The sequence below is a fragment of the Barbatula barbatula genome (genome assembly GCF_947034865.1).
Source record: "Barbatula barbatula genome assembly, chromosome: 16".
Taxonomy (NCBI): domain Eukaryota; kingdom Metazoa; phylum Chordata; class Actinopteri; order Cypriniformes; family Nemacheilidae; genus Barbatula; species Barbatula barbatula.
Window position 1 is genome coordinate 14,652,641 of NC_136779.1, and position 26,089 is coordinate 14,678,729.

The following is a 26,089-nucleotide window of genomic DNA, read 5'->3' on the forward strand; positions in this document are numbered from 1 at the left end:
TTAGAATAAACATAACATTATAAATGTTATCGGCAAAGTTATCTTTATAGTCATTGTTCTTAATATAAACAGACCTTTACAAACAACAATAAGCATTAGGGACATAATAATATTATCGATATCATGTTATCGCACTAGCAAAATTGTCTCAATATTATCGTGGTCACATGACTGTATGAAATGATAGGTCTTCCGGGCCTAACATAGAGCATGTTTTTTTTTTGTGGTAAATTGACCACACTTATACCTCTAAGCAACAGTTATGATTATAGTACGAGTTAGAGGATAAAGAAAAGATGATGCTTATGTCATGTTTCAAAGTCTGTTTTAAATATAGCAATAAACATCCTTGGTTACCTAGGCTTTACACCGATGTAATATCGAACAGTGAGATTTTGATAGTGTTACATCCCATCCTAAAAGCTTTGAAGTTTATGTTTTCCTTCTCACGGTTACATGTTCAGGGTTGCGTTTTATAATCATAAACTACATTAATATGACACACGTACAGTTTGTTTAAATTCGTGTATTTATTGCTATTTATATTTCAATCCAAGATGTTGACATTGAAGGTTATAACTAGAATTTATTTTACTAAAGAGGAAATTTGTTTCCAGCCAGAGAGCTGTTTAATAAACAAGTGCAGGTGTGGTTGTGATATGTGGACCGGAAGCTGTTCTACTCTCAGCAGGAGATGTCCTGCTGTAATGCACTGGTTCATGAGACCGACCTTGTTCATGGAATTTAGCCCTATGAAAACAACAGTTTCGCTCATCCGATCAGGCCTACAGACAGCTTAACAGTCTACTTGCAAAAAATAGCACCAGTGCTGAAATATTTTCTGAAGCCACTAAATAAGCAGTCACAGTTGCATTCCATAGTTCCACTATTGTGGACGGGATTATGTTAGCCATCTCTCACTGGCCTATGTTCCCCCTTTATGTTCATCATCATTTCTAGCTTTGTGTAGACACCGTTGTCTACACGCTGCTAATCTGTGTCGTCTGTGTAAGTGTCGTCCTTGTCCAAAAAGTGTTAGTGGACTAGAATCTACCCAGACAATGTGGACCAAACTCATCCTTGTTGTCTGATTCCACCCCTACAGGCTACATGTGAACGGGGCTTTGCTGCCATGGAGGTGTCCCACCAGAAAGTGATAGATGAGCTGCAAAAAAAATACCAGCGGGAACTGGAGAAGCTGCAGGAGGATAAGGAGAGACTGCTGGCTGAAGAGACGGCAGCGACCATTGCTGGTTAGCCAGGATAAAAAAAGCTTTTTTGTGGCTTGTGTTTGGTTTGTGTGTAGTTTCTAACATTGCATATACAAACTAAATAATCAGTACAGGTTTTTTTCAATTATTTTATTAGCTATCGAAGCAATGAAGAACGCACATCGGACAGAGCTCGAGAGGGAATTGGAGAAAGCACGCAAGGCCAACAGCAACAATGAAAACGGAGACATTGAGGAAATCCGCAGGCAACACGAGTCAGTTGTTACTCCTTTGTTGTTCAGTGAACCATAACAGGCTTGCAGTTAAATCTACCACAGCCACACCTTATCACTTCATTGCAGATTTTTAATTGTAGATAAATTACACAAATGTACTCTGAAAAGTGTACACCTGAAAAGCCACATCTCAAGAGCCAAACATGATCTTCACACTGCTATTGTGGTTTCATTAGTGACACATTCCTTGTATTCTGTTGAAATGTGTTAAGCAAACACTTCTGCGTACTGTGCCACATTAATATAAGTGGATAAAAGTTTAAGACAAGTGCCTGAATCTCAACTGCATGACTGCCTCCAGTTGCCAAGTCCCTGAGATGGTTATGCCTTGCCAAATCAAGAGCGATTCCAGAGTTTCTTTCAGAGCCATTGTTTGTTTACATGCCTATAATCTGCCCTCAAGCTCTTGGCTGTACATCTGTCTAGACTTTAGAGCCCTTGCTCTTTTATCAAAGGTTGACACCTGAAAGTATATGAAAGTAAAAATAAAAGCTTGTATGTACGTACGTTGCAGGGAGGAGCTAATGTCGTACCAGAGGGAGATTGAGGTGTTATCGGAACAGTACTCTCAAAAGTGCTTAGAAAATGCTCACCTGGCCCAGGCTCTCGAGGCTGAAAGACAAGCTCTCAGGCAGTGCCAACGGGAGAACCAGGAACTCAATGCGCACAACCAGGTAACCATGGTCATTGACCTGCAAGGAGAAAGAGTGACTTTTTGCATCCTTAGTGGCACAAAACAGATTTGCCAAAATAATGATGCCCCCTTATCTGTCATGGGTAAATAGAAAAATATTCTCTTCATAATAAAGTGGAATAGAATCCCTGACTTCAGTACTATTCCTGCTTGTAAGCATAGCTTTGTATTCTTTGGCTTTTAAGTGATATAATACATTTAAACACACAATCAACATATATTTTGCATTCTTTCTGGGAAAGCAAAGCCTCTCTCTCTCTCTCCCATTCACTTATTGCAAACCATTTTGATAAGCATATTAGGATATGAACATTTGCAAGGTTTAGATTTTTTAACTCTTACGTAAATGCTGAATGTTTACTCATTTGTATGCGAGCGTCTGCTAAATTAATAAATGTTAAAATAAGAATTGAATCAGTGATCAAGTTACTTGAATTTGCTGGAAAGGCAAATGTAAGATGACAATCTCAATCTTGCTTCAAAATGTTTTGTTTCACTTGTTGTCAAGGAGCTAAACAACCGTCTTGCAGCCGAGATCACCAAAATGCGATCGATGACGAGCGAAGATGGTGGAGACGTTGTCATACATGGCAAGGAACTTTATGAACTAGAGGTGTGTATTATCATCATCACCACCACCACTTCTAATATATATTGTATATATTGTATTATATATACAATATATTGTATATATAAACAATATATTGTCTAAGCCCGTTTCAAAGCATTCTGGGAAAGAGACTCAGTGTTCTGCTTTGGATTACAGGTGATGTTGAGAGTGAAAGAGTCAGAAGTGCAGTATCTGAAGCAGGAGATAAACTCTTTAAAAGATGAACTCCAAACTGCCCAAAGAGTAAGTGTTGCATCCTTATGTTGTTATTAATGCCTATAAAAGATAAGAGATAATCATGTCCAACTTTGTGGTCACAGGATAAAAAATATGCAACAGATAAATACAAGGACATCTACACAGAGCTAAGCATTGTAAGGGCCAAAGCAGAGCGGGATCTGGGCCGACTTCGAGACCAGCTACAGCAAGCCCATGAAGCACTGGGAGAACCCACACTGGAGGATATGGAACGCAGTGGTTACGGTACCATCTCTAAAGCTTACATCAAACCAGTTGATTTAGTTCCAAAGAACTTTCATTAACGGTTGACTGTCATTAATGTCTTCCAGATATCATGAAGTCAAAGAGCAATCCTGACATTTTAAAGATGGCGGCTGCCGCTGCGAAACGCTCTGAGCGTACCATGAGGTCAAAGGTGAGTTCTCTGCACAAATTTACACAGTCTTAAATGTTTGCATCTTGTGTTCAGACAGTCATTTGGCAGTAAGGGTGCTTTCTTTTAGTCAACACTGCCACCCTCAGGTCACTGGCTTTATTTTTATTCTATAAAATCCCTCTTGTGGCAAATTTTGCCTCTTTATTTAGATTCTCCGTTGGCAGTTGCACAGTTTCAGCTCTTTGTATGCTGTATGTTCTGTCCAACAGTAGAAAGCCTGATAAATGGTGGTAAGAAACGTGACTTTTGAAACATTCCCCTTTTCTAACACACAGTGGTGTGTGTTTTTGTTTCCTCCCTTTCCCTCTGTTCTCAGTCTGTGAATCGTGACATGCCCTGGGACAGCTAAACCATGAAGACCTTATGACTTCTAATTTTAGGTAAATGTCCTTGAAAAGGACGGTACATGCCAACTCCTTGCTACATCCCTTACATGAAGAATTAAAACATGTGTTTCATTAAGAGGGATTTATATACCAGCTGTAATGTCATTTACAGATCACTGTATTCCCAGATGTTATTTTGTTTGCTGTTATGCATTGATCCCAAAATCTTGATCATGGTATTTTTAAGTAATTGTATATTATGGTAATGATGTGTTTATGTGTAATATTTAGAAATGATATATAAACAATATATTGTTTTTGCTGGAAATTCAAGTCCAACATTTTTTTTTATAGTCAGTAGCTTCACAAACTTCACTATTTTTGCGAAAGCGAAGTATAATATAGTATAATAATTTTAAATGGATAAGGGAAGCTCGTAGCTTCTTTAAAATGCCCAATATATGGTCACTTTCACGTATATTATATTTCCTTTTTTAACGCACCAAGTTGCTTGACATCAGTAAACCCCCTACACACACCTGACACAGGTAGTGCAACACATCTTAACTAAATCAAGTCCATTATAATAAAATAAAATCCAATCCAAAATAAAAAGTCATTTTCTGCTTGATGTTTTTTGTTATGCTGAAGATATATATAGTACTGTTCATGTCATCTCGCTTATTTATCCATCCTCTCATGAGAAGCACTGTCTGTCACATGGACACAAGAGCATCACGACATGCTGAATGACTTTAGAAGCATTTCGCTACGTCACTGGGATGCACTCTTTGGTGGTAGTTTGTCAACAAGGAATTGACTAAACTTAAGTTTGAAGATTTAGAACTGCATGTGTATGGCATGCTTCTGTTTTGGTTTGGCATTTGGTACGGGTGTGGTTTTGTTGTGTTTTTTGGTTGGTAACAAGAGCTGAAGGGATTTGTTGGTGGCACAATGGGTTATATAAACATGTTTTGTTGTTGGGTTAGTTCACCCAAAATGTTATTTATAGATTTGAAATGGATTATTCCGTGAAGTTGCATCACGTTGACATTATGACAGTTTAAAAATACTTTCGATGTGTATCTGACTATGTTGTTTCTCTTTCGTTCTTTATTTAGAGTCTCAAGGAAGGTTTGACGGCTGAGCAGAGACTTCACTTGTTTGACAACAAGGACACAAAGGACACGAAGGACTTCTGACATTGACGCGTCGACCTGCCTTGCTGCATGTTAATGAGACCCACTATGTTTTAGCCCAGTAAACAATCACATAAGAGACACACTGGTCACAGCATATATTAAACATGGTATGAAGTTTAAATTGTATGTCTATAGTCTGCATTTCATGCACTTCAGTTACTGTGACATTGTTTTGTTTTCATTGCCATGTCTTAGTGTAAATACATTGTTTTTAACGGAGCATCTATCATGCATACACTAAACATGACTGCGTAAGCTACTGTTTTAACTCTTTAGTTTGTGTGAATCACCAGTGGAGTATGTAACTACGTAATGACTTGAGACTACAGATTATTGGTGCATTATACGCATTTAACAAAGAGTAGATATAACTATGACATCAGGCTCGAGTCACGCTAGATGTGGTCAGTACGCACATTCTCTCCAGTTTCAGTGAAATGGGATGGCTGGCTGCGTCAAATAGCTTAAATAACACGACACAACGCTTGCATCAATAAACTGCTGACTTTTAATAGCTTGACACTGCTTTAATGCCTCAAGTGTTGGCTTGGAAGTGTTCATTTCCAAACTTCGAATGTTTTAAATATAGGACCATTTCATATTATAGTACAATAAAGACTGTTTGAATGAATAAGAATACACCTGGAGGGGTTCGTGCTGGTGTATATAAACACATTTATGTTTCCATTATACAAAATAATGGTCCACTTAAGTTGAATGGGAGTTTTGTTTTTTGGAGTGTTTCAGCAAGCTCATAAAGCATATAGTGTTCAGTGGCAGTCCTTTGTATTTATTTAAATGTTATGGATTTTTGTCTCACATTTCCATTCCTCTATACGTTATTGTAAATATACTGCAAATGTACACGAACTGACAACAGATTTATTAGCAATAAATATTTTTGCACCCTCTTTTGCACCGGTTTTTGTGCGCACACCTACATAGTTTAAGCTATATTCTAAGCAACCCACATGCCTACATGTCTATCGTGGATGTTAAAGAATATAAATTGTTTTACACACATTTACGGTGTATCGACATCAATGTTGACTTTACGCGCTACACTGAATCCCATAATCCTGCGCAGTGGCTCCATCATGACTCTTGACAGCTGCTGGCTTCCAGCGACACCACTGCTTTTAACCGCTGACGTTGGACTTCAAAAGTATGAAAACATCCCGTTTCATGCATTATTCAGTTGAAACTCTATACACCATTAAAAAAAGACGTGGTTGCGACTAAAAGAGTGCGCTTACTGTCAGCGGGATGGAGTTTGCGTTGGACGTCACGTCTTTATGATTAAATGCATCTGCTATGTTCGGGTAAGTTCACACGCGCTCTCTTTGTTTGGCGCAGCTAGCTTCGCGATGCTAACGGCTAGCTGCTAATGTTTTTCGCTAAACCCAATTGCGCCGTGTTTTTAATATATACAACAACTATTCACTGTGGCATTCATTAGTTAACAGCTGCGTGGGACTCGTTTGTGAAATAGTTTGAGTTTGAACAATTTGTGGTTGTCGGAAAATGATTGACCTCCATGCTAGCGCAATTCTGTAACTTACATTGCGTACACCGAAAACGTCAACTACTGTGTTACTGTCCTGGAAATGAACCAAAAAGATGTACAGAAGTAAGTGGACCTGAAATAAAAGTGGTTTGGGCGATGATTAGCAGTTAGCTTTATCAACCGTGGTCATGCCCAGCTAACCCGGATGTGTCAGAATCCGATCTGCCCGAAGACAAACATTTTGATAAATCTGTTGATTCCACGAGGAATGAAGTAAAAGGTGTGTTATAAGGGTCAAAATGTTGATGTTGTATAAATGAGAAATTGTATTTAAACATGTCACACTGTCTATTCAAACAGTTGGTTTACAATAAGTTACTGTGGTATTTTGGTATTTTCATGGTATTGTTTTAGGTACCATCATGGTCCTACATCCCTACATTCCTCCATGTCCTCACTATAGTTACTAAAGTGTAACCATGACATTTGTAGTTTCACAATGCTACTACTAATACAAATGGTCATAAATATGCCAAAACAGGGTTTCTACGCTTTGTTTTACTATAATAAAACCATAGTTAATTTTCCTAAGGGATGAATGTGGTAATCCTAGAAATCCACAGTGACACATATATGACGAACACTAGTGATGATCTGGAAAGGTCTTTTTAAACTTTCATTCTTGACTTTGACCTCAGGAAGTTCTTAAGATACACCTGAACATCTGGGTTAGATCATGTGTGAGTTTTGTGTTGTCAAGACAATCTTTACAGAATTGCGATCTGTGTTGTTGGCACATTGCAGTGTGGACAAAACAAAATGTTAACAAAGCTATTTTTTTAAATAATTGTGTTTTTAATATCAAATCCGGTGTCACATATAAGCTATTTTGACCACAGTTTCTCTTCAAACTAATATAGACCCAACAAACATTATGTGACCCATACTTAACTTTCGGTGGACCTCCACAATTAACGTACAATAAAATGTTCACATTAATTCAACGTAAAATAAATAGTTATATTACTAGACACTAGCTAGACCGATAACCAAACACAGACCAAAAGGTAACCCCAGGCCATAAAACAAAAGTACAAAAAGTGACATGTCTCATTGTGTTGCATTGTATTTAAAAAATAAGTCCTAAAATCCATTTTATGTGGTCTGTTTGGTGTGTTTTATACCCCTGTCTATTTCCTAGATAGACAAAGAAGTCTATAAGTTCTTACAGGTTTGTACAACAAATACCACGGTGTTTCTATTAGCACTGTGACGGTGGCAGGTTGGGAAACATACAGTATTATGTAAATAATAGATAAATATAGTATTTAAATTATTAAATTTGTGAGTATCAACCACATGACGAGTGGAAGTAAAATCTTTGTTTAAATACATTCTGAAATATGATATATGAAATAAATGAGGATGAAACATCCATCCTTCTTTAATGCGAATAACCGTCAGTGAAATGGTACACTACATCATATAAACATTTCAAATAAACATCCGCAAATAATGGAAACTTAAATAATATGTGAAATATTAAATAAAAAAGCATCAACTTGTCTACACTCCGACACGAAGCAAGCGGGTTATACCCAGTTTAGATTTTATGTAACTGTACATTTCACAATGAGATCCATTGCAGAACGCGCAGAATAAACTGGGTTTTGCCAAGCAAGCCGCGCACGCATGCACCAACGGAAACGTATGATAATACTTTGTTTTAATGTCAAATTTTAAATAAGACCATCCACAACTAAAGGCTATGAATATCAACCTTATCGCAACTGTTATTATTATTACACTTATATTTGTCGCAATGTGTGGCAGGCACTATACCGCCGGTGGCAGTCCATCACCGCCATGGCACTTTACCATCGCGGTGGTGTGGTTGTTACGGCCACCGTCACAGCACTAGTTACTATCAGAGTTCATTTTAAGCCTGCTAATATCAAATCTCCTATTTAACAGAGCAATAGGCCTTGCATAATATTGCATAATAGTGATGTCATCCAATATGCACGTAAGCGTGTTGATCATTTAGAGTAACCTTTTAACACATTTGTTTCTTCTTCCAGTTGATATGGAACAGCCTCCCAGCAACTCAGACAGTTTCCAGCCTCAGGATCTTTCCTCCACCTGCAGCCTACCCAATATCTTTGATCTGTCGAAGAATGGTGAAGAATGTCTGTTGAAAGCGAATCCTTTAGATGCCTTGCATGTCGTCCAGACGCCAGGCTGGTTTGTAAATCCAGGGACCAGTAATGGGTTGTTACTTCCAGAGAACGACTCTGATCCGTTGCCGCTCCCCCCAGACCAGATCCAACCTGACAATGCGTTTTCCAACACCACTGTCACGCTCTCGTACGTCAGCAGGTCACACGTTTTCTCCAACTCCAACAGCCTTTCTGATCATTCCCCAATTTATGATGTTCCACCCTTAAGCAAGGCTTTTGTTCTACATCCTCCTACTTTTGATGGTACCAAGCTAGCACCAGACACAGGAGATGCAGCTCTGTCATTGGATATGGACCAACGCTGCATCCAACAGGTCTCCTTACCTGTAGGACTAACATCCTGTGAACAATTTGGGTTCATGTCCCCAGCTCAGGTTGTTGAAAACGTAGCCGCATTGTGCTACCTTCAACAGCACCCTGATTTAAGTGGCTTGCAAGATGTTGAAAATATTGCTTTAGAAACACTCAAATCTTTACAACAGACCAACCCAGCCGATTGTAGGTTTCCTATCAACGTGGATGAACTTCAAAACGGAGCTGCTAACGGTTTATGGAATGTTGGACCTTTTGAGGAAGGGTTTACGGAAAGGCACGCTGCAATCTCAGAGGGATTACACAGTAACGGCAACCCTGAGGTGGTCTTTCTGATATCTAGATCTGAAGAGCCGGTCATGCTACCGAACAACCAGGACTCTGCGAGTTTTGCGGTATCATTAAACCAAGACTTTATTAGTCCGTTAGATCCAGCGTCACCACCTGCCGCCTCAGTGGATGAGATAGATGATGTTTTCTCCTTGCCACAGGCATCAAGTTCTCCAAGTGGACAAAATTCATTTGGCAGAGAAACAATTGATGCTGAGCAAGAACATTTGAGCAAAGTGGAGTTTGATCCCAAAACATCTGACGTGGAGAAGATAGATTCACATCCTGTATCAGAATTTATTACTAGCACTAATGAGAAATATTCAGGGAATACTGACAAAGTATGCAACACTGAACCTGTACAGGTCAATGGGATATCTGAAGGAAAAACAGACACGCTTGAAAAGACTGGAGGTTTGCTCACCAAAAAGACGACGTTGGAAAGAAAAAAACTGCCCCCGAGAACTACGAGAGGGATGAAATTAGGAGCCATTGTTCAAAACATCCACCCCACCAGGTACAAATTAAGTCACGTCACCAACATAAAAAAAGCTCAGGCAAGCAAGATTTCCCATCTGGATGTGTCATCTAACAAGAAAAACCAGCAAGTGCTGGAAAAAGTTTGCACTGCGGCGTTTGAATCTAATGACAAGACCCCAGTGCATTTACAAAAAGAAGAAACAGATGTCAGAGTTTCACCCAAATGTAAAACCATAGTATCTACCTCTTGTTCCAAAAACAAACATGTTCCTAAACCTTCATTGGATCACAAACCTACAAAGACTTTTCACAAAGACATACTGTTCAATTCCAAAAATAGACTGCGGAAGAACGCTTTTAAAAAGCCCTTAGCGGGCATGGGGAATCTTAACTCATTACCAACACTCAAAACCTCTGGAAAAAGTCAGAAACCAACTTTAGGTCCATCCGCTGCAAACAAACCTCATGCATCCAAAAGTAAAAGAAAGAAACCCAAGTTTAGCCACGCTTCCCTTTTTGCGCCCCAGGAACCAGAAATTAAACTGAAATGTTTGAGTTACAAAGGTGAAAGAAAGGACGCGCGGGACGAGTCCTTCGCCCCATACGTGCACGTGAAGCTCCAAGGTATCCCATCTTGTACAGTTATCAACTATCCTGAAGAAAGCTTCCGACTCAAGCATGGAAAGCGTCATGTGACGGCCGGCTCAGTGTCCGGTGTGGTTCCAGCATCTCCTTGTTTGCAGTATGGACGAGTGTCAATGGATGGCACGCAGCGGGGTGCTCTAGTGTGCTGTCTCTGTAGAGGCTCCGCCAATGCCATGGAGCTTGGTGACCTGCATGGGCCGTATTACCCAGAGGTGTTCAAGTCTGCCTCAAAGACTCTTTCCAGTCCGCAGGAGGATGAGGAAGAACGTAGTGATTCCGATTCATTTTTTTGTCCTAAAAGAGGGAAATGGGTTGGAAGCAGTTGGACTAGATCTTTGCACAAGCTGTCAGAGTCTGCTGCTCTGATGGCCTGTCAGAAATGGAGCAGTGACTGTGAGCTGTCTAGTAGTCCTAATGTTAAGCGCCAAGGGGGGGACGCCGGCATCGATTGGTACAGCCCGCCCGTGGTTCCTCTGGACGGTAGCGAGTACTGGCTCCATGAAGACTGTGGCATATGGTCAGCAGGTGTCTTTCTGGTTAAAGGAAAGCTGTATGGACTTGAAAACGCTGTCAAGTTGGCAAAAGTGTCGGTGAGATTTTAAATTTGCAGACATGTGATTTTGCTTCACTGCATTTGGAATGCAGCACTTATCATCTTAAATTTTCTCCTGCCATCTTAAATGTATATAATGTCCTTTCTGCAGTTTATCATTCACAAATAATGTTATTTAAAAGTGTTTTCTTATATTGGATCCAGAGTGTTGATGTTTCCAAAAACGCATCTATCATTAAAGTCATCCAAATGACTCGAGTGGGTTAATAATTGTCAAATGATACATTGTAAAATGATACATTTGTGAGGGAAAAACTATTTACATTTTGAGTTTTAGTGACACAGACATCAAAACAAACCCATAAAGTCACAAATTCAAACATCACACTTGATAACATGATGAAATATCACATAAGTAGTCAGGAGACGTGCAAGAAACTGAGATTTGAAGTTCTTAATGTGTCAACATGTGTGAATTTAGAGCTTTGTGTTTCTCTTGGTTTGAGTTTCATGGAATAAGCTCCAAATATGATTTGTTCAGAAGACGTTTATTATTCATTTACATTTAGTCATTTAGCAGACGCTTTTATCCAAAACGACTTACAAAGAGTTCAGGGATCAATAACCGATATGTCATACAAAGAGTAATAGTACAATAGGTGCTAATACAAAGTTACTAGTTTCAACCAATGCTAGACCACTACCTGTTGAGAGAAGAGGGTTAGTGTACTTTCTTTTCATTTGTCTGTGGGTTTTTTTCCTTTCATTTGAATTCCTTTAATGATTATTGGATGTGCTTTTCGGAGATTCATTTTGGGTTCTGTATAATAAGATCATGTGTTTTAAAAGTCCCCTGTAGGATTATTTTAAAACTCATCTTTGATCAATAGTTTTATATATTTATAATATCAATTGTATATAGATTTGGATATTAAATTATTTGTTTGTGTCCAACTGAAGAAAGTAATTCATATACATTTTCGATGGCTTGAGGGTAATGTTAAACTTTTCATTTCTATCGGTGAACTATTCTTTTACGAATCAACATTAACAAAGGATGTGGTTGTGGATTCTTTTTTCAGATATGTTCAACTTGTCAGAATAAGGGGGCAACATTGGGCTGTGTTTTCAAAGGCTGCCCCAACAAATATCACTACACATGTGCAATGCAGTCAGGTAAGAAACTTAAACAGATGTCGCTTCTTTATGATTCTTGTGTGTTGTGCAACAGAAGACAGAAAACTGCGATCCTCACATAGCATTGCGGTTTTGAAATATCAACGCCAGTTTGCCTGACAGCTTGTTGACAGCTGCTTTTGTGTCAACATTTAATAAACATGTTGAAACGTGGGCAGACACGCATATACACAACAAAGTGCCAGCAGGAGTGCGGAAATAAACTTGCCCGAGAGTGAAAGTAATAAAATAAGCTTTATGCAACTCTACAGTTGAAACGTCCCATAGCGGAAACATTCTGTAACAGTGCCATATGTGTTTGTATTGTTATTGCAGTTATCAAAATCAAGTTTATAATTTTTTAATTTCTGTATACAGAAATAGACAGAATGTTGTTGTTGTTATATACAGTATGTAATATTGTTATGAGTTGTTTGAGCTCATATTGAACAATTCTATCTACATTTAGGGGAGATACAGGAGATCATGATATCTATTTATCTCTTCTCACTACTGCTATCAGGTGTTACTAACATCTTTTTCTTCTTTATTTGAAGAATGTGTATTAAATGAAGAAAATTTCTCAATGAAATGCAGAAAGCACAAGGTATGTGGAATGTTTCATTATTACCTTTTTAAGACAGCGAAATTACAGAAATGCAATGACATAAAATTTATAAAAATAATTCCAGATCATTATATGGATAAGAAATGTCTTGTTTTACATAATAATTTCAAATATACATTTAAAACGCTTTGCTTTGACACGTTCAGTATAGACGTCAATGTGTTAAATAAATCCTTAATGAATGCATATAGTTGTGAAAATGGGAAAGGCGTCAGATCTGCCTAGAGAGACAGCTCTTAAAGGGGCCGTATTCTTTAACATGCCGCTGTGACTCCTGTCACTAATGTTTATCAAAGAACTAAAGAAAGAAAGAAAGAAATGAATGTGTTTTGAAGCGAGAATACTTCTGTATTTAATTTAGCATGAAAGACTATAAAGTGTTTGAGAACATTATTCAGTTTCTGTATATTTCCTACCTGTTGGACATGAGTTCTATTGCACTTATGATAAAAGCGTCTGCTAAATGCATAATGCTCCCTTAATTTAGCCTGTGTGACCTCAACATATATTTGGGATTAATATAAATCGAATACTCATTTTAAAAATGCGGTCGATTCAATATCGATTCTCAAATGCCGTGTGAATATTTTTTATCTTTCATATTTCAGCAAGCACTGAACATTCATTAACGTGAATGTTATTGCTACTACTATCCACTAGATATCACTTTTCCTTTTACAACGGGTGGATGTTACAACAAGGAACATATCATTCATTAATTGCTTAAATATCATGGATGCCGGGCGTGTCATCGATTTTAAACAGCCCCTCTTTACAGCTAATTTTGTAAAATTTTGTTTGTTATACTGTATCTTAAATGTACGATTATCTGATCCTGTTTGATCAATGTATTGTTCTGACTGTTCTGTTTCAATATAATTAAGTGTATTTAAAGTTTAATATACAGATTTGTGGCTCTTCGTAAAAAAAATTATTCACTATTGTAATCTGATATTTACTGATCGTTTTTTGAAACATGAATTTGTTTGAAAAGGATTTGTATTAAAACTATAATCAATAACGATTCATTCGAATCGAGAGCTTGTGCATCGGAATCGAATCGGAACATCAGTATCGATACCCAGCCCTATTTGGGAGCATTTGTAGTGGAGCACATTTTGTTGTGGTGCAGAACACGCTAATAACTGCACAATGTATGTGCGAACAGTGACCGGCCCGGCCATTGGACAATGTGATTTACCATCCCGCTGCGCTAATTTCCCACCGTTTTTTATGTAAACACGCGCTAGACGGACGGGTGTCTATGGTGTCTGCGCGAGTGTTTAACCGATGTTCGCGCTGCCGGCAGTGCTTTGGGAGCGTGCGGCTGTTCAGCACAGTATAGTAATTGCAAGTTCACATTAAGTTATTTTAAATACATTCACAGACAAACCTCGTCTAAATCAGATCATTACGTCCTCTGTTACTTATGTGCAATCTAAGCATTTAAAGGTTACATATATAACACGGCTCCAGACGAATTTTCTTTTCTTTGCCGACCCCGGTATAGAGAGATGTTTGGCTTAATATATTAACAATGGCAATGACTTTATATTAGCCCCATCAGCTAATGACTGAGGGAGAGAAGACAATAGGCTAAAGTCAAAATCAGGATAAAGGACATTTATATATGGCTAAAACATTGTTTCATCCCTGACTTGATTAAATGCCATGAGTACATTTTCTTTACATAATTCCCAAATTTACATTTGTGTTAACAGTCATCTAAACTATTGATATGAATATTAGTGTAGTCATATTTGAGAATAAGTGACTCAGTTTTGTGTCTTTTAAAAATGTCTTAATTTTCTGTTCTTTTTCAATAGAATAAATTCATCAAATGAGAAAGAGATTTCTATGCAAGGTCTGTGCTCACTTTCACAAAACATTTGAAACCGACTGAATGCATGTGTAGTAATGTTTTATTTCAAAAAGTCTCAATACAATTTCTGTGTCATTCTAGAGTGAGGTTGACCTCTTCAGCTCCACTGGCGTCTTCCTGTGAGTATGCCAGTCTTCATGAGACCTTCAGAATCTCTCTGTTGACAGAAAAGCCTCTTCAGAATGCCAACACCCATATACCTTAATGGTTTTTCTATTGCACTGTTCGTCACATCTGTCACTGTCACACAAATGGCACTTTGTAAGACTCACACTATTGTATTGTGAGATTTTGAGGTTTGGGGTGAATTGCACATTAAGGGGCTAAAGCAGAAGATAAATCCTCTAAACCTCCAGCACAAAGTCAGTGTCCTAGTTTGATTTGGTCATTTCATTTTATGTTAATTCTTAATACAATCTTATTTATATTTTGGGGCAAAATTATTCCTATTATTTTGTTGCAAATTATAGTTATGAGATCATTTTGTTCATTGTTAATTTATGATGCTAAATTTTTTGGCTTTAAAATAATTGACACAATAGATTGATTGAAGAAGCTTAAGTGAAGGACAGTATGTATTTCTTCCAAGAAAGTTATAGTACCAGTGTATATGTAAGTACATGAAAGCACTTTGTAAAGGCACATGAGACATACATTTTTCCTTTCGAAAATGAGTTTTGAATTACGACCCCAAATAGCTTCTGTTAGACATCCCTACAGTATAAACACATTTACACACTAAGACTGAAGTCCAAGATACATTTTGTACAAGTGTTAACATGCATTTTTTAATTTTAGATTTGATGTAAATGAACATAACTACAAGCATCAAGTTGCATACTCCATATTGAACAGTTTCTAGTTCAACAGAATTTTGATTTGGGTAACTACTATATTCCAACCACACAGTGGTGGTGGGTGTATTGTTGATTCTATGCACTTAATGCAGTTTCTTCATCTTAACATGTTAAAGACAAACTCGGATTAGATAATAAAAGGCATCTGCAATAAATGGGCCTTTTCTGTATGTTCCATCTGTAGGCATCAATCGGCATAAATTTTAAACAAGATTTAGCACCTCTGTATGAGTAGTATTCTCCTGCTCAGCCTATAGTAGTGTATCTACTATTAAGCAAAAAGGGCTGGATCGTTGAGTTAAGAACATCTTTGATGTTGAAGCATCCTTGAACAAAAGAGTATCTTTCAACATTCCTGTGGTCAAGATGTATTAGTGGGGATTTTGTTAAAGCATAATTGTTTTTCTAAGTGATCAATCTGCGTGTTTTGTCTCCTTTGTGGCTGCCTTGCTCAGACAAATCAGTTTTCTTATCATTTCCTTGAAACCATGATGCGCTTCTATAACACATGATTTGTTTATATTTGAATGAAATGAAATTCCAAGGATCATTGTGTGAATGTTGTGATCCATCAAATGTCATTGTTTGTGTCTACAGGCTATTTAAATGTAAATTGTGCTAAGTTTAGGACTGACGTGAAATCTGTGCCATTTACAACCTGGTGTACATTGGCAGCTGATGATGTGTGGGATGGTTAAATCTCACAATGTCTATCATCTCTGTTTGTGTATCTGTGTGTGCCATACTTGGTTCCCTATTGTAACCGTTCAAATTTTGTGCAAATGTCATTTCTTTTTTATTAATGGACTCGCATCTTACTATCAAAACAAACGCACCAAAAAGTTTTTTTGAGTGTTTTTCCTTTCAAATGTTACGTACGTTCAAATCTTAATCTCAGGGCTGAGAAGGGTTGTTTTGCATTGTTGCTGACATTCTTACCCCCAAAAATGATTAATCCATTACTGACTTAACCCAGTTGGTCAGTGTAATAAATTGGCTTGTTTTATTTTGCCTGGCTAGCTGTTGGTCTCACACTCATTATTTGATAACCCAGTGTTGCTCTCCTTCTAAATGAGGCAGACTGGGGTTAGATGTCACAAGAGCTTTATTTTAGTAAGGTGGGGATTCGACTTATTACACAAATGTATTTTCTCATGCAGTGGTTATGTTTGCTTTAAAACCCTCTTTGAATAAACCTTATTAGAATTAAACTGCTTTAATTTTTTACATTAGTTCTCCAATAACGTTCTTTGGTAAAAGTTGTTTAGTAAATGAAACGCAGGAACAAGAAAGGGCAGCACCCCACGCCTAGTACCCCATGTTTTTTACTCCTTACTGTGGAAATGTTCAGTAGTTGTTTTTGCAGAGATTAGGGTACAGGACTATGCAAAATATCACCTACGTGATCTCCAACATGGTGTCTGTGGACAGTTTTTCTCATAATACTGAGAAAATGAGTAATTTCCTAGAACAATAAACCATGTAGTATAATTTAAAATATAATGCGATTTACTAATTAAAATGTTAAATGTACTTAAAAATTCTTCTGGAAGGATTCCTTCTTTATTGTTTACTAAAAATAAATTGAAATGCGTGTGAGAAATTAATTATTCTTTTTACATAAGTTAAGAATTAGATGCTTAAAAATATATACATAACACTTTATATTTTAAAATGATATATTTTTAGTGTATTTTAAAGACCATCGATTTAAACGAATGATGAAAAATTGAAATATTTACTGGATTATAAAGTGTGACAAGTTGCCTAGTCTGTGTGGCTGTGAATATGTAGACAAAATGATAGTTCCTTAGTTATAATGGTTGTATTTTTCTCTCAGGGCTCAAGTGTTGTAGAAAGTGTTCTTAATGGCATATTTAATCATCTCACCATCTTTAATTATCATAAGATTGGGACAGTACAGCGGTTCATTCAGATTTGTCAATGGAGTATTTCTTTATAATGTTACATTAAACAATGAGCTTTTAAATGAGGTTTTCCTGCTACACAACATAAGTTCATACACTTGTAAAATGCGATCCACAAGAAATCAATATTACCAAAACCAGTCATTCAGCCCTTAAAAACATGCACACTTTTCGTCGAGATTTATTTCTGAACAAATCTTAATTTACAGGAAGACAGTTGTATTGCAAAAACAGGAGTTGGATGAGTTTCAGAGTTTGTCTCAAGATGACTGATAGCCAATCGAAAATACCACCACAAAACAAAGCTTGAGCACAACCAGCAGAACAAAATTCAATTCATAGTCAAATCCTCCTTGTCCAGCTTCTGAAGATTTGAATGTTAATGGGCTTTTCACATCTAATCTGATGGTCAGGAAGCATAGATGCAGGGATTCCAGCAGAGTTGCAAAATACTTCCTGCATGTAAAAACAGGATTTTATGCTGATCTCTTGTAGACCAATGGTCCAGATTTGAAGCAAGGTGATATTGCAATATCTCAACTTTTTTTCTTAGAACAAAATCCCCACACACGTAGAAAGATCATGCAGACATGTACACGAAAATAAAACACACATAAACACAAATACATCAATTCTAATGAAAAACATTTTCTTTGTCTTCAAGGCATTAACTTAAACAGCAAACTGAGTTTCTCAGCAAGGCTCAAGTGTGCCCTCTATAGTTATTTAAACCTCTCCTGAATATTGCGTACAGTACCGGCTTTTCCAAGTAGTTCAGTGAGAAATAAACACATCAACAGCACACAAAGACGACACAACAAAACAAACAATTAATCATTAGGCTCGATGTTTAGCCCTAAGTCATCTACTACAATTTCACTCTGAATCATTATGCAAGAAATTGTGACGGCAAGAATTTCACATAACAACAGTTTTCACGTATCTTAAATGTTTTTTCGTCAATAAATGTTTTTCGTCATCATGCAATTATTAGAATGTGATTGTGTACATCTCCAATCTTTAGAGTTTGTGTTTTTTAAACCAATGTAGAAAAAAACAAAGACTTTAAAAGGGGGGAAGAAGAAGAACTCTAATGAGTTGGCAAAATATCTTCAAAGAGATATGTTTACAATTACACTTGATCACTGTTTTTGCAAGAGAAATTTCACCACGAAGAAAAATGTCAAAACACAGCACTTTCAGAAACGATAAAGAAAGCCAACTTCAGCTATCAAAAACTATTTCAAGAAAAAACGAGTTTTCAAATTATAGTGCTGAGAAATACAAAGTGAATTTGGCACGACTGTGTCAAAAAGTACGAAAATAAATAAACGTAAACATCCTCAACTACTTTACAACTGAAAAAATATATTTCTCAATTCTAAGAATCCTGATAAATGAAGGAAATTCAAAACAACAGTCTACAGGTCAGAATTACAAACACTTGAAGTAGGCCTACATGCATTACCCGTGACATGACCGAAACATGTCACATCCTCCTCTGGTTTTTTGCATGTACTGAACATTTCAGTAAATCAAAGGAAATATTAAATTTCACGCTCCAACTATCACACCCGCTCACATGCTACCTCGGATATCATGACATCAAACATTTTAAGTCCTCCTGATTTGTGTTTCTTGGTCACGAAATGATTTTCAACATATTCCTCATAAGAACATAGATCCCATCCTTTTTTGCTTCATGTATTGCTGTAGAGAAGTTTCAGGGAAGCCCTAATACATCTTCCCACAAACAGTTTGAACTGGTTTCAAGTTTATAAATCTTCATCTCGATCCACTCTTTTATTGGCTCATTGCTTATCCATGAGTAACAAAGTACAACCTGTGGAGTATTTTTTCTTTTCTGCTGAAGTGCATACATATCTGTCAGGAATGTTAACAAAGATGCACAGCTAAAGGCAGCTCTCAACTCACTGAACTCTAAAGAATCAAATACTGACTAAACTAAGCTCATGTTCATTCACTGTAAATGAATGCCACTACATTAATCTGCGAAATCCTTCAAGTAGGTGTTCAAAAGTTTTATTCACACGTGTGTCTGTTTTTGTAAATATGTGAAGCTGTGAATGAATTTGTGGGGTTTAAGCTAAACGCAGATCTCTATAGGAGTGGTGACCAGTATGCGGCTGCTAGGAGGGCTGTCTCTGGCCGAACGCTCGTAGCTGTTGGTGGAAGACACCGAGCTGTTGGTAGACACGGAGGTGAAGTGGTGAGCGGCGGTCGTGGCGGGCTCCACCCCGTTGCTCTTGGCCGGCGGAGACAGCGTCTGCTGTTTCATACGGTCCACGAGCAGCTCCTCAGATGAGGAGTTCTGCACAGCCTGATGGTGACTTCCACCAACCTGGCCATCCAGCATCCAACGGTGGCCAAAATGAGCCAACACCTCTTTGACGGCGCAGCGCCTTTCCTGCTCCAGGGACAAAAGCTTTCGGAACATCCGCAGGGCTTCGTCCGTGAAGCGGCGCCATTGCGACGGTACCGTGCCTGTCCTCCTCCTCTGCCAGCGCACAAACTCTTCATAGAAGGTGTCGGATGGCATGGCCTTCTCCCAGGGGAAGTTTCCGGTGAGCATGCAGAAGAGCAGAACGCCGAAGGCCCACACGTCCGTGCTGTAGTCCACACAGAAGCCCTCGTGCTTGGACGTGTCGCAGAGTTCGGGGGCCGTGTAGGGGATCGTTCCGCTCACACGTTTCACCGGAGAGCCGGCTCGCCTGGTCATGCCAAAGTCCGACAGTTTGACCTTGCGGCATTCCTTATCGAAGATCAAGATGTTCTCGGGCTTGATGTCTCTGTGCACTAGCTTTTTTGAGTGGAGATAGTCCAATGCGATGGCCACTTGATGGACACATCGCTTAGCTACAGGTTCGGGAAGCCCCACCTAACAATAAAAAAGTAAATATGTTATATGCGCCTATTAGATTTATTGGAAGTACTTTGCTAAAGGAAAAATGTAATGTTACCTCAAAAATAAACTTAAAAAGTTTAAAGCACTAAAGTTATAATAATAAACAAAAACTAAAATAGATGCATCTTATATAGCAACATAACAAATACATTAATTATAATATGACAAAAGCACATACCAAAATTGCTAAAATTAACATAAAAACAAAAAATATCAATAAAACTCATATCACACCTATAATAACTTGGAGCCCCATTACATCTCGGTGCTCCATATTTCGTGATTTTGTTTGCCACAAATCAATATTATTAGTCAGCCTTTATACAATATTTATCACTGGGTTTTGCAAATATCGAACCAGTAAAAAGTATTCAAAAGTGCTTGTCAACTTTAACAGAATATTTACTATTCATTTAAAAAGTACATTGATTTCCTGAAAAACTGCTCATATTTTGATGCTATATGATGTAATATTAGTACCTGTGGAGGAATGATGTCAAATAGGTCACCAGATGGCGCATACTCCTGTGCAAACACATAGTACTCCTCCGTTTCAAATGCAATGCCAAACATGTTGATTATAAAGGGACATGGAGACAGGTAAAGAGAGATGCTGTACTCCCTGAGGAAACTCTTCAGCTTGGTGGTTTTCTTCTTAAGAAATTTCAGAGCCATCCGGGTGCCTATGTATTAAAAAAAATAACCAGAAATGTCATTAAGACATGAGTGTAAACAAATCAAATTAGACATACATGTGTTCTTTTCTAATTCCGACATCACCCGGTAAAACTTTACAAGAAGGTTGTATTTGTTAGTAAACACGAACTAACAATGAGAAATCTAGCATTTATATCTTTATCAATGTTATTTAATGTCAATATAATTGTTCATGTTAGTCCGCGGTGCATGAAAACGGAGCAGTACCTCTGATCTTGTGGATGACAAGGTCCACCTTCCCATAGGTGCCCTTCCCAAGCTCTCGTATGACCTCATAGTATTTGTTGGCCTCCACTTTCTCCAGTTTTTGAGCTGCAAAGAGCTGCAGTTCCTCTAAGATGTCGACGGACACATGCGGGATGATGGGAGAGGAGCTCATTCTTGCGGGGGAACAGGCGCGAACACAGCTGCCGACAACCGTTTGGCATTACTGTAATCGAAAACAAGGCACCGAGTCAAGCAAATGCATTTCCATATCAAAACTACCCTCCCCTATTGAGGATTGATCGTTCAGCGACTGGAACATTGCTGTGGATTGCCTTGTGTCGCGTTCTTGCCACAGGGAATGCAATTATCCTGCAGATAAGAAGATGTTCTCTGAGGGGAGAGATTTCACTTTCCCTTATCTAACCTGTTAATCCCTCAATGGTTCATGCGCCGGCAGTCTCACCATCTCACAGTGTTTGGGTGCTGAGGCCTATGTTAGAAGTATTAAATATGGCCTGTTTGGTCTCTAAGAATTGTCCTTTATCCAACGTTCCATTACAGGGCTTTAAATAAGATGGTGTTTTACAAATGAAATGGGAGTCTCCCGAAAAGGAAAGTTAATCATTTATTCAACCTCGTGTCGTTTAAAATATTCATGCAGTTATTCTTCAGTGCAACACAGAAGAAGATATTTAGAGAAATGTCTCAGTGGATTTGTGTCCATCAATGGAGTCAATTGTTGCTTGGTAACAAACATTCATCAAAATATCTTCTTTCGTTTTCAGCAGAATTTAAAAGCCATACAGTTTGAAATGACAAGAGCGTCAATTTATCAGAGTCATTTGTCAGCGCTACTTTTTGGTTCGTTCAAGGGTTGCATTACACCGCACCGCTTTAACAGAAACCGGATTCTGACACTAACTTCCCTTGTTTCTCGTCATTACACACCCATTTAAAAACGTGGTCCAGAAATGTCTCATTTGTAATCTTTTTATGTCTGTTGTGCCAGGCCGTTTTACGTATAGAATATTCATGTCGTTCCCGCTCTGGAGGTCTCGGGTGGTGCTTGGGAAAATAGCAACACATCTTCCCTGCAGAACACACTTGGTTTCTTCACTGACCCTGGAAGACTTCTTATCCTCTTTTAGCAGGTGTCTGCTCATACTCTCTTATCAAAGAAGGTGAACAATTTTGATAGTATTTTGAGAATACGTTTTCTAGTGAAACGTGTTAAATGTTGCTGTGGTGGTACAAATCATCTGATATCTGACCTGCGCAAATGTGGACGTTTCGCAGCCGAAACCGCATGTGATTCTATCAGCTGACATCATGAGATATCATTTTTTCTTAAATGTTCATGGCATTCAGTCCATGTCTGTAAGGTTAAGGTCATATGCTAGTGCATGTCTAAACATTGACCGTATAGATATGCACATTTAAAATGTACTTCATCTCCTGGCCAAAAGCACTGATGACTCAATTGGCACCTTCATATATTTTGTCCATTCTGTTGCTCTCTGGTATAAAAATGTGTACATTGAATACATTCAACCGTAATTCCACGTTTAAATCTGAAGTCTTATTATGTTTGTTGTTTATTGTCAAATCAAATGAGCATCCATATGAAGCTTGTGACAGCTGTTGCATCTGCTACACAAGCATCTGCTGGGACAACACTATCTATATTTGTTGATGCAGAAGAAGAGGAGGTCACGTGGGGCAGCTCACCACCTGAGTCATTCATTAAAAAATGCGACTCTCCCACCTTGTGTTAAAACCCCAGGGGTGTGAAAGAAGGCCGCTGTTCACATTCACACGTTCACTAAACAAAACGATACGATGGAAGAACACAACGGTATGATTATAATGGAGCCCGTAAATCCTTATAGCACATCGCCATACATTTCTAGTTAATGCGCAGGGTGGATGGTGCAGGGTGATCATTTATAGTGTGTGTGAACACTTGCATGACCTACAAACACTTCTTTCTTCAAAACAATTAACCATCTCATAGAAATCATTATGATGGGAATAAAAATAATATTCTCGGTTAAATAATGCTGGGTTTCATAAAGTAATATTCTGGCAACTCCATTTCGGATGTGACATGTTCAGTCGAAATTTGACATATAAATTCAGAGAGTGTATTTATTACCAATATATTGAACATTCTTTTTTTATTTGACTAAACCAGTGTTTGAGTCCATACATCAGACAAATATCCGTCTATGCGTGAGGTTTCTACTTTAAAAGAGGGGAAAATGAATGGGTTACGGATGTGACGATAAAGGATGCATGTTTTTGAGAGACGACATACTTTTGTAGGATTCTCGTAGATTAAAATGTACAAACCAGGAACAATAACACCCAACACATGGAGAACGGATGGCTCTTCGTAGAACATAGAATAGTTACAATATTTTAAACTTCACGTGCCCATTCCCATGAGTAATATGAACTGTAACGGATAGGCCATCTCACTGAAAAAACACTTCACGTGTGTATTTATACCAGTAAATAATGACATCTGATCAGTATGGCTTTGGGGGGGAAACTTGCATGGAATTGCTCCGTTCCTGCAGCTCAAATGCGAAGTGCTGCATCACCAGTGCAAAACTTGTAGGTTTCCTTCCCAAAGAACACGCATTCTGATTCAAATGTGTCCTGTGACTGCACTGGAAGCTGCTTTGGTTCGAATTCATAAATGTACAGTAAATGCAAATCGAGCCGAAGATAATCTGTTCATGTCACACCATCTCAAGCAGCCACGAATCTCATTCGTTCGGCTTTGCTCATGGACAGTTCCTGTAAATTGCACCGGTGGGCAGCATCCGCTAGAGGATGTCAGCATCTAAACAGCGCATGTTTTATCCCTCGAGCCAGTGTGCACGTTCAGCAGCACGCTCATTTTTCATCGGCTCTCTGACAGCATCCATTTAACGGTGTTGAGTTCCCGGTGACCTGCGGATACCTGCAGACTCATCCTATCCGCACCGAGAACCACAGCAGCGGCAGCAGACACATCATACTCCTCGCAGCATCTCTCTCTCTTGTAAAGGGGGATACATTTCCATTTTGAACTAGAGTTGCATTCACATGTCTAATAAATACGAGCAAAACACTTGAATGTGCGAGTCTTAAATATTAAATTGTGGATTTTATTGCCATTTCCTTCAAACAATGCCAGCGTTAGCATTTTTCTGATGTGTTGTATAAAGTCGACTGGTCAATCCATCCTATAAATAAACAGCTGTCAATCACACATAAAGTCAAGAGTCACCAGCCTCTGTCATGTTGCGATAATACCGTCCGTGTCGACTGATTCACGCAGGAATGTACTCACCATGTAAACCGTCCGAATCGCCAGGTCTTCTGTCGCCAGTCTGAAATACAGCGGACCGCAGTGGTGACAGTCTATTCTCATGGTATTTTCGTGTCTCTCTCGTGCGCATTTGGGGCTCTTTCGGTGCTGTTGCAGAATGAGACGGTCAGCCGGCGGTATACCGTCCTGCGCTTTTTTTCTATTGTGCGCTCTCTCGTAATGTGCTGCTGGGTAAAATCACAGCTTCCGAGAGGACTCGACGAGAGCTCGGCCCACTAAAGAGCGTCAGCCAATAGAAGCGCAGCTTCGGGTCGTCTGTCACACACACCCCGCCGACTGTGCGCTTCAGTCAATCACAGCACGTACAGCGCGCACGCTTCAGCCAATAGCAGCTCAGGCCGCTAGATGTGCATCAGAGCGGCAGTTTATTATGGGGATAAATATGTTAGGGGACTCATATAGGCTGATTGATATCGCAGAATATCGTGCAGGGAGATACATTAGAGAAGTATTCAGAGAACAGTTAGTATTTGGTTTCCGTTTGGTCATTTTTGGGAACCTAAGTAAAAACGTATTTGAACGTGTTTTTTGTAAAACTGCAATACCTCTTAATTTTTGCCTCCATCTCTGTCTGAAACATCAAATATCGTATTGTGTGGGGTTACAGTTAAAGGTACAACATGTAAGATTTTTGCATTTAAATGTCAACGACGCAGTGTTGTGTAATTTGTTTACTCATGTGATTCCAACAATGTTTAAATCTGAAGAAACTTGCAATTTAACCAGTGTAATGTTGCAAACCCATTTGCCTTTTTATTGATGTTAATACGCGACCTTTAGTGGTGAAAATTACATATTGCGCCTTTATGGCGTCAAACTGACATTTCTGTAAAATCGGCCGCAACTTCTCAGCTTCTAGATCGTTATTATAACTTTACCGTTGTGGTTAGGTAATGATGCAATCGATTACTGGTTTTTATTTTCATAGAGTTAAAAGTGTTCCGCGTGAAATAACATAAGTAAAATATAGTTTTATATAGCATACAGTTGAAAAAACAATACGCTAAACAATCTCTAATAATAAGAGTGATCTAAAAGATGGAAATTGTATGCTATGAATGTAGAATTGTATAAACAACATAAACAAGCATCACAAGAAAATAATTACAAATCAGGGCCAAAATAATGTAACTGTGAAATATAAATAGATGTATGCTTCATCTTCTCATTCACATAATGTGTGTGCAGCTCTACAAAGAAAAAAGATTCACACAACAATATATTCTCGGACAGATGCACGATCCTCACCGAAGACCAATCACATTGTCATGATTTTAACAGAATGAATCCAGACAGGCTCTTCG

At 38.4% G+C, this 26,089-nt stretch overlaps 3 protein-coding genes across 9 annotated transcripts in view; 2 read left to right on the forward strand and 1 right to left on the reverse strand.

The window, feature by feature from the left end:
• LOC306906175 (myosin phosphatase Rho interacting protein) overlaps positions 1 to 5,926 on the forward strand; it is a 35,718-nt gene extending 29,792 nt beyond the window's left edge. For 3 of the 5 annotated variants that reach the window (XM_079477324.1, XM_079477320.1, XM_079477322.1), the window contains 9 exons: positions 1,106 to 1,253; positions 1,369 to 1,486; positions 2,022 to 2,181; positions 2,710 to 2,814; positions 2,968 to 3,054; positions 3,132 to 3,294; positions 3,381 to 3,466; positions 3,804 to 3,867; positions 4,935 to 5,926. In XM_079477324.1, the coding sequence (XP_079333450.1) occupies positions 1,106 to 1,253; positions 1,369 to 1,486; positions 2,022 to 2,181; positions 2,710 to 2,814; positions 2,968 to 3,054; positions 3,132 to 3,294; positions 3,381 to 3,466; positions 3,804 to 3,836 (900 nt within the window). In that variant the 3' untranslated portion in view covers positions 3,837 to 3,867; positions 4,935 to 5,926. The remainder of the gene's footprint in view (positions 1 to 1,105; positions 1,254 to 1,368; positions 1,487 to 2,021; positions 2,182 to 2,709; positions 2,815 to 2,967; positions 3,055 to 3,131; positions 3,295 to 3,380; positions 3,467 to 3,803; positions 3,868 to 4,934) is intronic. The other 2 variants (XM_079477321.1, XM_079477323.1) reach the window with 1 other exon arrangement.
• Positions 5,927 to 6,096: 170 nt separating this feature from the next.
• Positions 6,097 to 16,833, forward strand: LOC306905756 (uncharacterized protein). 3 transcript variants are annotated; one of them, XM_079476634.1, is made up of 6 exons: positions 6,097 to 6,337; positions 8,604 to 11,119; positions 12,165 to 12,258; positions 12,816 to 12,865; positions 14,713 to 14,750; positions 14,850 to 16,833. In XM_079476634.1, the coding sequence occupies exons 1-5, from the start codon at positions 6,319 to 6,321 to the stop codon at positions 14,728 to 14,730; spliced, it is 2,697 nt and encodes an 898-aa protein (XP_079332760.1). In that variant the 5' UTR covers positions 6,097 to 6,318; the 3' UTR covers positions 14,731 to 14,750; positions 14,850 to 16,833. The 3 variants fall into 3 exon arrangements, with proteins under 3 accessions (XP_079332760.1, XP_079332762.1, XP_079332761.1); XM_079476636.1 differs by lacking the exon at positions 6,097 to 6,337 and adding an exon at positions 6,346 to 6,802; XM_079476635.1 differs by lacking the exon at positions 6,097 to 6,337 and adding an exon at positions 6,346 to 6,645.
• A 671-nt stretch (positions 16,834 to 17,504) lies between these two features.
• On the reverse strand, positions 17,505 to 24,975 carry bsk146 (brain specific kinase 146). Its single transcript, XM_079477270.1, has 4 exons — positions 24,747 to 24,975; positions 21,404 to 21,626; positions 20,960 to 21,162; positions 17,505 to 20,452 (listed from the first exon to the last, which is right to left on the reverse strand). The coding sequence occupies exons 2-4, from the start codon at positions 21,573 to 21,575 to the stop codon at positions 19,661 to 19,663; spliced, it is 1,167 nt and encodes a 388-aa protein (XP_079333396.1). The 5' UTR covers positions 21,576 to 21,626; positions 24,747 to 24,975; the 3' UTR covers positions 17,505 to 19,660.
• Between the last annotated feature and the right edge of the window lie 1,114 nt (positions 24,976 to 26,089).

What these genes read in the sequence shown, in the direction of transcription:
- bsk146 (XM_079477270.1), bottom strand. Translation starts at nt 21,575, where the DNA reads ATGAGCTCCTCTCCCATCATCCCGCATGTGTCCGTCGACATCTTAGAG. An exon ending in TGTCATCCACAAGATCAGAG is followed by an intron (nt 21,163 to 21,403) that starts GTACTGCTCCGT and finishes TTTAATACATAG; the next exon opens with GCACCCGGATGGCTCTGAAA. An exon ending in TTGACATCATTCCTCCACAG is followed by an intron (nt 20,453 to 20,959) that starts GTACTAATATTA and finishes TTTTATTGTTAG; the next exon opens with GTGGGGCTTCCCGAACCTGT.
- LOC306905756 (XM_079476634.1), top strand. An exon ending in TCAAGTTGGCAAAAGTGTCG is followed by an intron (nt 11,120 to 12,164) that starts GTGAGATTTTAA and finishes TTCTTTTTTCAG; the next exon opens with ATATGTTCAACTTGTCAGAA. An exon ending in CACATGTGCAATGCAGTCAG is followed by an intron (nt 12,259 to 12,815) that starts GTAAGAAACTTA and finishes CTTTATTTGAAG; the next exon opens with AATGTGTATTAAATGAAGAA.